Source organism: Onychomys torridus, chromosome 8 (assembly GCF_903995425.1).
Source record: "Onychomys torridus chromosome 8, mOncTor1.1, whole genome shotgun sequence".
NCBI classification, from domain to species: Eukaryota; Metazoa; Chordata; class Mammalia; order Rodentia; family Cricetidae; genus Onychomys; species Onychomys torridus.
The window spans coordinates 13,014,925-13,029,804 of record NC_050450.1 but is presented as its reverse complement, the minus strand read 5'-3'; the positions used below and the strand labels follow the sequence as shown (position 1 = coordinate 13,029,804).

Here is a 14,880-nt window from a genome sequence, read left to right as displayed (position 1 = left end):
CTGGGGAAACGGTCCTCACCAGACTACATATGCATCTCATGGTATCCTGCTCTCTCCTCTCTCCCATAGTGCCTGGCTTCCCATATCCAGCTGCCACTGCTGCAGCCGCTTACCGAGGGGCCCACCTGCGAGGCCGTGGCCGCACCGTGTACAACACCTTCAGGGCTGCAGCGCCCCCACCCCCAATCCCGGCCTATGGCGGGTAAGTGCTGCACCCCGCTGGGAGGGGGGCCTCCCTGCACCTGATCTCCCTCCCCAGAGGCACGGAGTGTTTGCGAGCGCATGATGGTCTTGACCACCCCACCAGAACCTCCCCAGCATGCAGCCTAATGTGCGCCTGCTGCAAAGCACCTTGCAAAGAGTATTGAAAAATGAGTGTAATTTGTCTGGTCATGGTTGGTGCCTTTAAGCATTCTACATGTCACATGTTGTTATGTAAATTCTCTTTGAGACTGAATGCTGGAGAACAGAGAAATGGTTACAGCCAAGGATGTATTTCTGATGACTGCAAGCATCTGGTTATTAAGGAGGTTGGACTACACTTATTCCTTGAATTCAAAGGGACATGCAGTTTTTCATACATGAAAATCATTGGGGTTATTTTGCTTTTCTCCCCATGGACATTTTGCACTCCCAGATGTACAAACTTTTGCCTGAAAAAATTAGGTGTTGAGTCAAACACAACATTCCAGACAGGAATGAAATCACAGTTAATTTGCTTTTTACTTGCATTTTCCAAAATGGCCCAGCCTGTCCTTTCTCCTCCATGGGGAAATGGATTTGTTTTCTACTGTCAACTGAGATCTTCTGTGATTGGATATTGTAACTGACAACTAAAGATCTAGGAATGGTTGGGAAGAAAGGAAGGAAGGGAGGAAGGAAGGATGGGGGAGGGAGGGAAGGAAAGCAAGATTCACTAACATAAAGGAAACCACCCTGAAATGATGCTTCCTCTGCTCTTTCATTAGGGATCTTGGAAGGGTATTCGTCCACCTCTGGGCATGAAAAGAGAGAAGGGCCTCTAAGGTAGTGGCCCTACATAGGACAAGGTCTAGGATATTTTTGATTGGTACAGCAGGGTAGACATGGGTGATGGTATCTAGTGGATAGACTCCAGGCATGTTACTTGAACATCCTGTGGTCCTTCGGCTAGCCCCACCCTTAAGGTAGAGCATTGCCTGGCTCAAAGTGTGAACTGTACTCTCCTCCCCTCTCCAGTTTCATAGAAGATTCAGCTACACTGAGGAGGATCTGGTGTGAGCTTCTCCAGACCAAGGACTAGCTTTCTCATCTGTAGAAAGAATGTGTCTATGCCATGGTCATATGAAAGGGGTTAAATGCATTTTCTTAAAAGCTTTGTTCCATATAAATCTTTTAGGAAATCTGAGTGACCCTTGCTCACTCACTACTGATGATGAAGGGAAGCGCTCTTATAATTATTTATTCATATCTTGCTCACTCCAAAAGAGCTCATCTGAAGTGTGTGAAAAAACAAAGACTATGAAGCAGACTGGAGCATATGCAGGAGTGAGGCTAGGTGAAATCCTCAAAACGGGAGAATAAAGGCAAGAAAAGGAACTGGGTTACTGACACCAGGTTTCTGGTGTAAGTCAGTGCAAGGTTTCTTAGTGGGTCAAATGACAAGAGGGATTGTGGATGATAAGAAAGTAAGAGCCAACTGGCTTTAAAATCTCCCCATAGCCCCAGTGTATCCATATGTCATATAAAGGACCTTTGACTCCATAATCTATCTGTAAAGGCCTACCCAGCATGAACCCATTTGGTACATGGGTTATGGAAGGCATGGGGGTAGGGTAGAAATAGCTAAGCAATAATCTCTGTTCATGTTATTGCTAAAGAAAGATTCATAAGCCATAAGTGCAAAATAGCACATTTAAGACACTTTATTCTGTCTGAAAATCATCATCTTAGTATATGATAATTGTATCTTCTCTGTACATATACTAGTTAGTATCTCACTATTATATTGAACAGGAAAAAAATAAGTAAAATTATGTGGCCTATTCTCCCATGAACAATTTATAAAAAGCTCAACATAACATACCTGCTATAAAATTGAAATTTACTAACTAATAATGAATGTGCTCTTTGCCAGGAATAACCATGTATAACTAATTAATGCCACGCTCGCCAGGGAGAAACAGGCACTTCCAAATGGTATACAACATGTTTGTGACTCTTTTGGAAAGGATGAAAGGGTAATATTCCATGAGTTCTCCTAACTATCCGGCTGTGATGTTGGCGTGTGCCCTTCTGCTTCTTTGAACATGTCATTGGTCTATATAGAACACACATAATGGCATGTGCTGAGGAAAGGATATTGTGTTGAACTGCTCTAAGGGAAAGATCTTATGGCTGAAATTCTTGAATTGGAAGTTTAAATAGAATTCTTGATGCCAGAATCTAGAGCAATAGCTCACTGACTTGGAGCAGTTGCTTTGCTAACATGAAGACCTGTGTTTGACTTGATTACCATGATAAAAGAAAAAAAAAAGCTAGGCATGCCTGTAATGCCAGCACTGGGAAGCTGAAGGGAGACAGATATTGGGAGCTCACTAGCCAGCAAGACTAGCACAAAAGAGCAAAATTACAGTTCAGCGAGTCCTTGTCTCAAGATAATAAGGTAGAGAGTGATAGAAAATGCCATAGGTCCTGCACTGCCCTCCATGCACACTCACTCGTGTGCAAGCACCATACATACACACAGATTAATTAATTCATCCATTCATTATCTAGGATTTTCAACATGGGGCAGAAGGCTGGTGTTAAGAATCTATAAGACACAAAGTACTGGTGAGATTTGGTTAGGTGCCTGTTTCTCTATTCCTCTCCTTGGCTTAGATTACAAAGAACGTAGGACATCTTCTTAAGAAAACAAAGTGGTACCCAGAGTGTAGATTTCCCAGAGGAAAGAGGTGCCTGATCCTGAGTTGAGGAGAAACAATGAATAATGAGGCTGCAGATGCAAGCATGTTTCCAGGGACTGGCATTCCCAGAACTACTGAATCAAAAGGCCTTTGGAGGCTTTTTGTTTCCAGGCTTGACTGACATCTTTATTCCAGCCCTGTTTAGCCATGTTTTGTGCCCCATTGTATGCTACCTATAATACATCCATAGGAATTTCTGCAGATTAGCATGATAGATGATAAGGTAGAGGGCTGTTTACCAAAGGAGGGTCCTTAGCCCAGCATGGGTGTTCAGATGAGGCTTCCCAGAAGAGAAGACATGGGTGACAAGATTGTGTGTCCCTTTGTTTCCAAACTGGCATATTAAGATCCTGTCCTGTGAGTACCCACCCCCAGCCATCTCCATCTTTTCTATGACATTGCCTCATGAAATAAATTTGTTTATGAAAATGTTTTTCTTACTATCACCACATGAAGACATATTTATCTACAACCTACTTTTCACACAATGAGTCTGTTGCTAAAATTTCTACCCCCCAAGGTGTTCTTTATTCTATGTTCATATGGGGCTTCCATATCTTTTTCTCTGATAGAAAACACATGCACACACATACACATGTGCTCACACATACTCACACACTCACACATGTGACGTATAACAGAAACTTCTTAGCAACCTTTGTGGAGCCTAGGATAGTCCTTGGATATATCCAGCACTGAGATAAACATCTAAGAAGACTCATTAAAGGCACTTTTATCTGGGTCCATTTTCTGCCCTCCCAACAGTTGAACTGCATAGATTATGAAGAGGTCCTATTCTGTTTTCTCTGGCATACATAAATAGAACTATCTGGAAATATCAATTGTGATCATCACTCCTGGAGCAATACTTCTGCCCATGGGCAGTAGAGGGATAAAGGAATAAGCAGATAACCCTAAACACAGCCAGCAACTCGCTATCAGCTGCCAATAGTAAATCAATCAGACTTGGAAGAGTAAATACAGGATTTCACCACCCTAGAAAGCTACAAGGAAATGCAGTGTACTTGATAGGAGAGTAAAGCATGCACCAGCTCCATAGGGTTGATGAAGGATGAAATAGGAAGAGCCCTACATGGTTACAGCTCAGTAAGACCAATACTAGGGCACATTTGCTGGACTGCAGCTAATCTTGTTGAGCTTGATGTGACTATTGACATTTTTGTAAGTTGCCCATGTTCCTCTCTCTCTCCATGCTCCCCTTTTCTTGAGGTTGTACAAAGGTTAACCTTGCATCTCTTCCTTCATGTATATTTTACCTCTTTACTAGGGGGCCCCTGCAGTTCACAAATCTCATATTACCCCCAAAGCACAGGCGTAGTCTTAGGAAGAGGCACATCAAGAGTTTGTGGGTCCCATAGACTGAACATAGTACCTCAGCTAGTGTCAGTCGTCTCAAAGTCCAATGGATCTCCTATTGCTCCTCATCTCTATTGACATCTGAGTGGAGAAGCCACAATGCCCATCATCTAACGAGTCATATTCATGAGAAATTATCCATTGTGAAGTTGCCATTCAAAGCAGCTTGCAGACTGGCAATATACATGGAATTGGATACACACTCACTAGACTGAGCACAGCACCCCATATATGACACAGCAGGTAATCCCATTCCTTGAGCAGCAGCATAGGCCTTGTTTCACTACCCATTAAGTAATTACTAAGTAGATATTGATCAGGTGTGTACTATATATGTTGTTTGGTGATACAACATACTGTCCTTAGGAAACATCCTAGGAGATGTAAGCCTACATATCCAACATTAGCTATGGGGCTTTAGTCTTTGTTCTATGGTATGTATAACATGTATTTTCCTTGTTGCTCCTACAAAATGCTATACAAAGACAACTTAAAGAAGCAAGGGATGCTTTATCATGTCCCACAGTGGATACAGTCCACTACAGCAGGGACAGCATGACAGCAGGCACTTGAGGCTGCTGCTCACACTGCATCCTCAATCAGCAAACAGAGAGAATAAGTGCTTGCTAGTGCTCTCCTGGCTTTTCTCCTTCCTGTTCATTCTGAGACCCCAGAACCATTGATGCCCACAGTCAAGGTGGTTCCTCCCACCACAGTTAATCCAATCTAGAAACTTCCTCACAGACATGCCCAGAGCCTTGTCTCCAGGTGATTCTAGAGCCTGTCAAGTTGATCATCTATTAACCACTATAGTCTGTTATTACTATGATATTCTGCACATCCTCAAGGAACTTATTAGGACACTTGTACACACTTCTAGATCTAACCGGAAAAGTATTTTAGGGCAATTTGGTATCACCACAGTAAAGATCAGATAGCACCCTAGGGGCAAGCATCTTAAAGTTGCCTGATATAAGAATATACCTAGAGACCCATAGCAATTAATAAGCCCTCAACATCTGACACTAATCAACTCAAGGGTCACCAGGAAGATGTGAACTCAAAGACTCAGGGGCCTGTGCTCAGATGCCAATAAGTCCCCAAGACCTAGCCACCTCACACATAGTAACAATAGTCAGTCTACCCCTAGGCCCAAAAAATGTGTGGCCTATCCCATATACTCACACAGGCTCCAGTGAGGGCAGGATTTCCACAGATTCTTTTGATTAGCTTCTTTAAAATATGAACTTTCCCTAGGGAAAATGTACATATACAAACACATCCACAGTTATGTACAAATACTAGTGTGTGCATGGAACCACCTGATAACCATTGTACATAGTTATATTTGAGCATATTCAAAAATGTAATTTATTTTCCAGGTGGAATGGTCAGTAGGGAAGAGGGGGTTTGAATGCCTTTCCTATAAAAATACATTTGTGGTTAGTATATATTTTGTTACATAAACAGATTGCTTAGTTTGGGGCATCCTCTGCCTTTGTTCCTTCCTTGTCCTTTTTTTTTTTCCCTTTTTCTGTTTTTAAAGTAAACCAATTTGCTATAGTGCAATCATTCCCTGCTTGCCTCTATCCAAATATTTAACTACCACTATTACTTTCTTAAGAAAATGAGATGTGCATTTTCATCATGCTCTTGCAAAAGCATATTGCAGTCCTAGAGTGATTGACAAGCAACACAATTACCTTTCCATGGCTAGACAGACCATTTCTGCATTAAAATAGGACCACATCTGTTGAGTGCATGACAGCAACCCCCTTCTTCAGGGTGGGAACTGCTGTGTGTCTATAGCTGCAGCCTCCAGGTGAGCCCCATCTTCTTTTCCTACATATGCATCTGATATTTTAAGTGCACCTGTTTGCTGAGGCATCCGAAAATCACTGGGAGCCATTCCTAGAAAGGACCATATGGCTCTGTAAGTGCTTTCCCACACTCAACACTTCCTCAAGAACAGCACCTTAGGGGCTGAGATGTCACTAAGCTTACAGAATGCTTGCCTAGCATGCGTAAAGTCCTGGAATTGACCCTTAGTACTGCAAAACCTGGCATAGTGGTCCACATCTGTTTTCCAGGCCCTTGGGAAATGGAAGCAGGAAGATCAGAAGTTCAAGATTGTGTTTGACTGCATTGTGAGCTAAGGCTAGCTTGGGCTACATGAGACCCTGGGAGGTAGGCAGAGGAGGACAAACAGGATCCCAAAGAGTCTGAACTCCAGTTTCATCATACATGTAATAAAAAATAACATCTGGAATATGTTACTTAGGAACATAATCATTCCCTTCTTTCTTGAACTTCAAACAGCAACATTGCCCATTACTTGAAAGAAATACAAATTCTTTAGCCACCCATCCTATCCAGATCTATTGAATCAAGACCTCTGGGCTAGGCGTAGGCCCAGCCATCTGTATTTCAGTTAGTCCCCCAGGTGAGTCCAGGCACATTGAAGTTCAGCCACTGCTGCCTGCCATGTCATTAAGAATTTGGCTATGGAACCAGAAGACCTGGGCTAGAATATTTATTAGTTAAGTCAATTTATCCATGTCTAGGGAGAGAATGGAGGCTTTGTCCATGGAGGGGAGAAAAGGAGGGTGAGGAGCACAGGATGCTTTGATGGACCCATCCCAGAGCAGTCAACCTGCAAACATGAGTCATCACAGTCATGATGCTTGTGCTGTGACTAATAACTTAGGGGAAATAGCACTTTTGTAAAACTGGCAGCCCATTCCTGGAGGTTTATATTACTCTGCCAGTGAAATGAGAATGGCTATATCAACTCATAGCTTCCCAGGGTTATTAACACTACAGAGGTATATCACTCACTGTCTCCCTTATAACTCAAAACTATACTTGGCACAAATGAGCAATCCCTTCTCTTTGTGGTGGTAATAACTGAAATTCTTGACTTATTTGCCCAGAAGCCACCACCTTCTGAAGGGCTTTGGGGACTCAATGCTACTAAGTGTGCCCTTCCTCCAGGCCCTCCAAGGAGCCAGACACTTTCCAACCATGGACCCTACACTTGCCATTTCCTTTGCCTGCCTGCTAGTCCTTTCAGCCTTCTCTGTTCCTGCCTCTTTCCATCCTTTGCTCTTTCAGGATGCCTCCATTCCTCCATTCTGCAGCAAAGACTGCAGCTGCAACTGTAGCTGATGCATGGCTGTGGCTGTATTTTCCCCTATAGGGACTCTAGTCCTCTAGATATCAATGCTAGGAAAAGATGTGACTGTGATGCTCCAGCACAATGATTGGGGCAGAGGAAACTTTCCAATGCAGAAAGATAATACTTGCAACCCATTTGTTTGTGCTCATCAAAATGAGGAAGCTTGCCCACAGTTTCCTGTCAATTCTGTCTCATAAATTTGAGATGCCAAAGGTTTCAGAATAACTTTCCAAAGCCCATGGTGGAGTACAAACTACAGCAACTGGGTTATTTTTCAGAGAAAAGGCTCCCCAAGACAAATAACATAATCTTTCTAGGCTTCTTGGAGTTCTTAATACAGATAGATAGGAATGACAAACACTCTTTCTGGAGAAAGCAGCAACCATGTTCCCTTCATCATCTCATCCTCAACTCACTGGCAGAGGAAGAACCAAATCTCAGCCACATGACATAGCTCTCTGTTCCATGCTGTGTGCCACTGAGCCTCCAAGGCCTACGTTTGGCTTTTCTCTCTATTTTTCACAAAATGAGGCAGACCTTGTCTGTCCAGCAGACATTTAGGAAAATGAAATGTTTTCCATATTTAAATGCATAATATTTTTAAAGGATTAATATTTATCCACACTCTCTAGTCCTCTGTACTGGTAGAATTTGTAATTGTTTAATCTTACCTCTTTTCACTTCCTCCAATGCTAACAACCATTACAGCTGAGTATGCAAACCATACACAAGCTTCAAACCACAGGCCCTCAACAGCAACAACAGTAATAATTATAAAATAGGAAAATAGCGTCTCACCAAGAGGCTCATGCTGCCTTCACACTAACAATGCCCCTTACTCTGTTCCCCAAGTGGAAACATTATAAGTATCCACCATGACATAATTCTCTGACCAATGAATTCTATCTTATGCTGACATAGAAATGGTTCTCTTTCTTCTACTCCTCTTTAAGGTGTGTGTACCGTCCTCTGAACAGATGGTTATTGTATATATTCTGGGCCTGAAATAAGAAATCAAACCTGAGATGAGATGCAATGTGTGATATTCCTATGAATGCAACTTCTATGGCCAAAACAAAGCACAGACAAAATGCCTTTTACAGGAGGTAGAAACTAATGATCCACCAAGAAAGATAGGAGTCTGACACATGGATGCTGGTATTCACAGGGAGGGCGTGTAACTCAGTTTCAGGCAGCCTGTGTCACAATTATGCAACTTATTGCCTTGATGCTGGTCATCACTTTGAAAGCATTACCTGACTAAATCCTACACCTGTTTGCACATATGTGCCTTGAGGTGGCCTCTGGGTGACTGCTCTTCATGAAGCTGCAGGGCCGTTTGACAGGGAAACTGCACTTTGGTCTATGTTTCTGCACCTTGCCTGGCTTTTAAGTAGTGATACAGCTGATTTTGGATGAGGATACTGGTAGAAAAGACACTGGGGTAGCATGGATAAAGGCATGATGGCATGTAAACATGACACAGATGTGATCTTGATGCAGCTAAGGCTCAGGTCTGTGTTTTGCGGCCCTAAGTAACTGTCTGCTGCTTGCCTGCTTTTCATCAGATCTGTTCTAAGGTCTGTTGGTAGAAGTTGACCTTGCCTCTGACCCCACAACAGACAGTGTCTTTTTACGTTGCTAGTGTCAAAAGCAAATTCAAAGCCTAGATCAGAACCCTACACACTTCTGCCTGCCTTTTGGATTAGGGTTTAGCACTGCTTGACAAGTGTTCTTGTGAACTGTCGCCTGCCAGGATCAAATACAAACAACAGCTGAAAGGCATTCCTACCAACCTCTTTAGTGTGGGAAATCCCTGCCACACTTTAAGGATAATGGTCCTTGGGGGTTTGCCAATCAACCCTGAAAGAGCTCTGGGAAAGAAGCGCACGACCGTGTTCTCCAGCAAGCCAGTGTCACTGCTGTGTGTGAGTGTGTGCGCTTAGGGGATGAAATGCACTCTTCCTTGGCTTGAGATGCTTGGCTTCTCTGTGTGCTCATTCTGCTCATGAAATCCTTTCGTATCAAAGTTGTACTTCTATTAGGGCCCTGACTTGACTCAACAATGGATTCACTGATCCTTTGCCAGCATCATAAATCATCCAGAAACATCATGGGAAGATGCTAGGGGAGGTTACTGATGACTACCAACCATCCTCTGAAAAGAAAAGTTTAGAAATACAGCATCTTATACACAGGATATCTGCTGTTCTCACAAAGGCCTGTAAGGTGTCCAGGGTACATATGACCTTGGTAAACCCACTCAGATACTTACATAATAGAATGTGTTCCTTCTATGATAACATACCTTGATATTCCAAGAAACTTGGAGAAGTTCAAAACCATTCTTTGCCCTCTGGAAGTAGCTCTTTTTCTGGGATTCTAAGTCCAGGGACTGGGATGTGCTGTGCAAACTTCCTTCCACAAAGTGGGGTTTATTCAATCATAAAGTGGACTCGTGACTTAGCCCGAATATGATTTATCTGAATACTTAAAAACACATATACAATTGAACCACACACACACTCCAAATGCATAAAGGCTTGATGCATACAAGCACATATATGCACTCCCATACATCTGTACAGATAAAAATACACATTTTTTTTTTTTTTTGGTGTTTCGAGACAGGGTTTCTCTGTGTAGCTTTGCGCCTTTCCTGGAGCTCACTTGGTAGACCAGGCTGGCCTCAAACTCACAGAGATCCACTTGGCTCTGCCTCCCGAGTGCTAGGATTAAAGACGTGCGCCACCATTGCCCAGCAAAAATATACATATTTTGCATACCTGCTTATTTGCACAGGTTTGCACACAGATATATATGCAGGTTTTCTGTTAAATTGACAATAAAAGTCTTACAGAACACCCACTGATAATACTGCCATATGAAATGAGTGCAGAAGAAAATGCCTGACCCCATTTGAGTTACCTGAGTCCATTTTGCTTTAGCCTATCATGAAAGTGTTCTCCTCTGACTCTCTACCCTTGCAAGCCCATTCTTTGACAGATGCTGTGTTTTGTGTTTGGTGGGAAGGGGAGCAATGGCTTGATTCCAAACTTTAATATTGTTAAGATTCTCAGGTCTGTGTAGGCCACTTGGAAATGCACACGAGCCCTCTTTGCCTTTCCAAGCCATGCAATGCACCTTTTTCTAAGAGTGCGAAGTTCATTTTGGTGCCCAAGCAAAAACACTGTGACGCTGGTCCAACATGGAACCCGAGCCTATGTGGAACCCCAGCTTAAAGTTCCCAATTTGATGGACAGCTCTTGTCTCCAACCTCCTTAATCAGTTTGAAACTCTCCTCAGTTCCTGTGTTTTGGATCATGAGACCAGACTAACCTGGCCCGTGCGGGGTTGGTGCGTCTGCATGGGGAACTGCACTAATCCGAATGTTTCTCTTTGTGTGTGCACCTTTACAGTGTTGTTTACCAGGATGGATTTTATGGTGCAGACATTTATGTAAGTATTCATTAACGTGCATGCTGTTCTCCTTACCTCCAGGAGTCATTCTTTATACAAGTTTGCTCTGAACTTAGTGGGGACCAATAGATTACCTCTTCTGGGTCATGTCTTTCAAGGTGGAAGGGCTGAGGATCATGAGCTCAAAAGAAACGTGACTTGCTGTTTGAGGAGAATTAATGACTTGGACTTGATCAACTTTGGAATAGATAAACACAACTGCATCTATTCAAAAAGGTGGTTTTTCTTTTTGACAAATTAAAAACTCCACCCACAGTGACATGCTCTCTAGAGTTCTCAATATGTTCTGTGTGTTTTCAGTTTGATATTCAGAACAACAGCTGTAGTTACCAGCTGCTGAGAACTGAAAGGTATTTTCATGGCTGATAGTTTTTGATGCTTTCCTTATAAATGTAATTATTTATTGACACAGTGCTAGGAATATTCCATTTCTCTCTTTTCTCTGAACACAGCAATAAACATTTCCTAACTCCGCCATCATGATGTCTATGACCTGCAGTGGTAGGCTTCCTCCTAATCCTTCATCCTCTTCATCTCTTCCAACAGTTTCTTGATTTAGAACTATTTAATAATTGGTTCCATTTCATGAAGTTCCTCTTAGGAAGATGTGTCTCATCTTCAGAACCATAGTGAACCTTCCCTACCCTGATCTAGGTCACAATGCAGCACTGTGGTAATAAAAATAGCTTGGAACAGAGTTTAAGCTAAGTGGGCAGTAGAGAAATCCATTTTGTAAATCACACACACACACACACACACACACACACACACACACACACACGCGCGTACCATTAATGACCTCAAATAAGTTTACAGAATCATACTTGTTTTTTATATACTAGAATAAGAAAAATCAAATGATATTTTTGTGCAAATTGATGCTATTTATTAGAAAATGAGAGACATTGATTATTTTATTTCTTTTGAATTTCACCTTGTTGCAGTCTTGCAGATGGTATTAATTTCCATCAGTGATAGACTTAGTTTATATCTGATTGTATCTGAGACCCTTGCTGTCACCTTCAGTTTACTACAGTATTCACCTTCTTGCTAGACTAGTGTGATTGAACATGTTTTTCATTTATCCCAAGAACAATTAACTTCCTTCTGTTAACAGCTGCCCCAACTGTGCCCTCTTCTTCAGACTTTCAATTCATGACATTTCAAATGTGAGGTGGGTAGAACCTAGTCCTACCCTCAGGTATAAAATGAATCAGAGAGTCAGTTCATACCCACAGCCTTTCTGTAGCCTGGAATGGGTTACAAATGAACACAGCACCACTGAATTTAGAGCCTTATATTATGTCCTTAAACTTGGGAGGTAGAAGGTTATACATATGAGATAAGTCCACTAGAAAGAAAACTATCTCCTAACATTTGTTCAAAAAAATAAATAAATATGGGTGTCCCTAGTTAAAATTAAAACCATTATAATTTAGCTGTTAGCTATTGGGTACCTACTTCTCTGTACCTCAGTTTCTCGTATATAAAAGCTATAATAATCTATTAATTGTGCTCTTCCATACATGTTTCAAATGGATTAGCTTATCCTGACCTCGCAGATTCTTGTGTAGCCTGAAGAAAGTGTTGGCCAGGGGCAAGGATGCCACAAGAACAGGAAACAGGGATGGGGAGATGACTCAGTCAGTATATTGATTGCCATGTAAACATGAGAAACTGAGTTCAGAGTCCTGGCACCAACATGCAAGTCCAGGCTCAGCAGTGCATGCCTGTAATCCCAGAGTTGGGGTAGCAAAAGCAGGAGGAACCGGACCTACTGGACATTCAGCCAAGGGAACTGATGAGCTCCCAGACCTATGAGAGACCCTATCTCACAAAGTAAAGCAGAGATTCAGTTGAGAAAGACACCTGATGTCAAGCCCTGGCCTCTGCACATGTATGCACACATCCCCAACATGTGTGCATTTGTACACACACACACACACACACACACACACATACACACACGAGAGAGAGAGAGAGAGAGAGAGAGAGAGAGAGAGAGAGGGAGGGAGAGTGAGAGAGAAGCCAAGAAGAGTGGAAGAATTTCAGCACTATACACTGTATCCTGGGCTTCAGGGGCTACATCAGAAAATCCACAGGGCAAGGCAGAGAGGACGAAGGAGGCTCAGGAACGTGGGCCTGCCAGAGTCTGTGCTTGATTAGAGAGGCTTGAGTCCTGAAGGGAAAAGTTTCATAGAATGAAAATAATGTGTGTTTTCAGTGTCTGTTTCAAATATGTAATGAGGTAACTCCACTGAAGTACTAGGTTAGCCTGTCATTTGCCCAATGTGTATCCTCTGGACTCATGCAGACCACTGTAGCACAGCCCTGTTGAGGGGTGTGCCTGTGTGAAATGGACCTTCCACCTCAGCAGCAAAGCAGAGCACCATGGGCAGCTCTAAGTTCAAAGGAAGTAAATGGCATGAATTCTTTCCTACAAAAAGCAAAGCTCAGTCTCACTAGAAATATCATCCTGAATGTGTGGATTTAAGCCACAGGTCCTACTGCCCCGCTGTGGTATTAGTCTGAATAGTGAATAGTAGAAACACCCTGAGTGACACACATTTTAAAGTCATAGTGGTTGTAGAGATTTCTTGAAAATCATTTCATATTCTGTTTTACTTAAAGAAAGGTTTCTTCCATAGGTCTACAATCTCATTTCAATATTATATAACAAATAGGTTCAGGTTAATTATCAGAGGTTCTACAATGTCTGAATCAGTTCCCACATGACGTTTGTCTCATATTTCTCTATAATCCATTAGCTAAAACACCAAGTTCCTACATTTGGTCCCCTCTAATAAAAGCACATTCTTCCTGCTCAATCCCATCTCCTTCCTACAGTCTAACTGAGAGAATCAACCACACCCACAGTAGAATATTCCCCAAAACTACTGCCCTACTCACCATATCCTGCTGTCTCCATCCTTTTGATTTTGTCCTCCAAGATCTCACTACTCTACCACCTGAAGTTGAATCTCTTAGATATTTCTGGAATTTTTAGTACTACCAGAGCACCAAGTATTGGAAAGACCTTGCAATGTTGAAGATCCCTATGACAGGCAAGCCACAAGTTCCTACAGATAATGATCTTCATAAACTTTTCAGAGAGGAGAAGGTTGAGGGAAGAGGGAGGAATAATTGTAGATGACAGAAAATTGCCATAGAGAGTAGTCTTGTCAAGAAGTGCCATGGATCACATGCTCAAAAAAAAAAAAAAAAAAAAAAAAACTATGGCAAAGAAAGCATCCCTTCTATACAGGGGAGGTTCCCTGCCAGAAAGCAGCTGCCTCTGGACTTGGGGATAAGCCTGTGCACTGTGCAGACAGCTACATATCAGAGACAAGGGAAGTTCTGAATCAGAGCAGGGGATGTGCAGGGTTATTACCAAAGTCCTTCTCCTGAGGAGGCTATAACACACACCTCTATTTTAAAAGATAGAGATGCCATTTTTATGAATAGCATACTGAGTCTGAAATACACTTTGCATTTCAGTGAACAATATTGAAATGAACTCATTAGTTAATTTTCTTACCACTGGGACAGAATTCCTGACAAAATACCCTTAGGGAAGGGTAGGCTTATTTGGGATCATGTCTTGAATGTTCAATCAATCATGGCTGGAAGTCCTGGTAATAGGAACATGAGGCAGCTAGTCACATGCAGGGAACACAGGGAACAGATGGAAATAAGAGCCAGGGCTCAATTTGCTGTCTCCTTTTCATTCATCTTAAGGCCCCTCCCTGCCCACAGGAGGGTGCCCCCACCCTTAGGGTGTGCCCTCTCACTTCAGTTAACCCAGTGGAGAAACTCCCTGCCACAGGTGCCCAGAGTTTGTTTCATAGGTAAATCTAGATCCTGTCAAGTTGATAACTAATTAGCCACCACCTTCAT

General features: G+C 42.4%; 1 protein-coding gene across 16 annotated transcripts in view; it reads left to right on the top strand.

Annotated features, from left to right (window-relative positions):
• The window catches only part of Rbfox1 (RNA binding fox-1 homolog 1), a 1,681,994-nt gene that overhangs the window by 1,626,229 nt on the left and 40,885 nt on the right, over positions 1-14,880 (top strand). For all 16 annotated transcript variants that reach the window (XM_036197533.1, XM_036197529.1, XM_036197544.1 and 13 more), the window contains 2 exons: positions 70-202; positions 10,923-10,962. In XM_036197533.1, the coding sequence (XP_036053426.1) occupies positions 70-202; positions 10,923-10,962 (173 nt within the window). The remainder of the gene's footprint in view (positions 1-69; positions 203-10,922; positions 10,963-14,880) is intronic.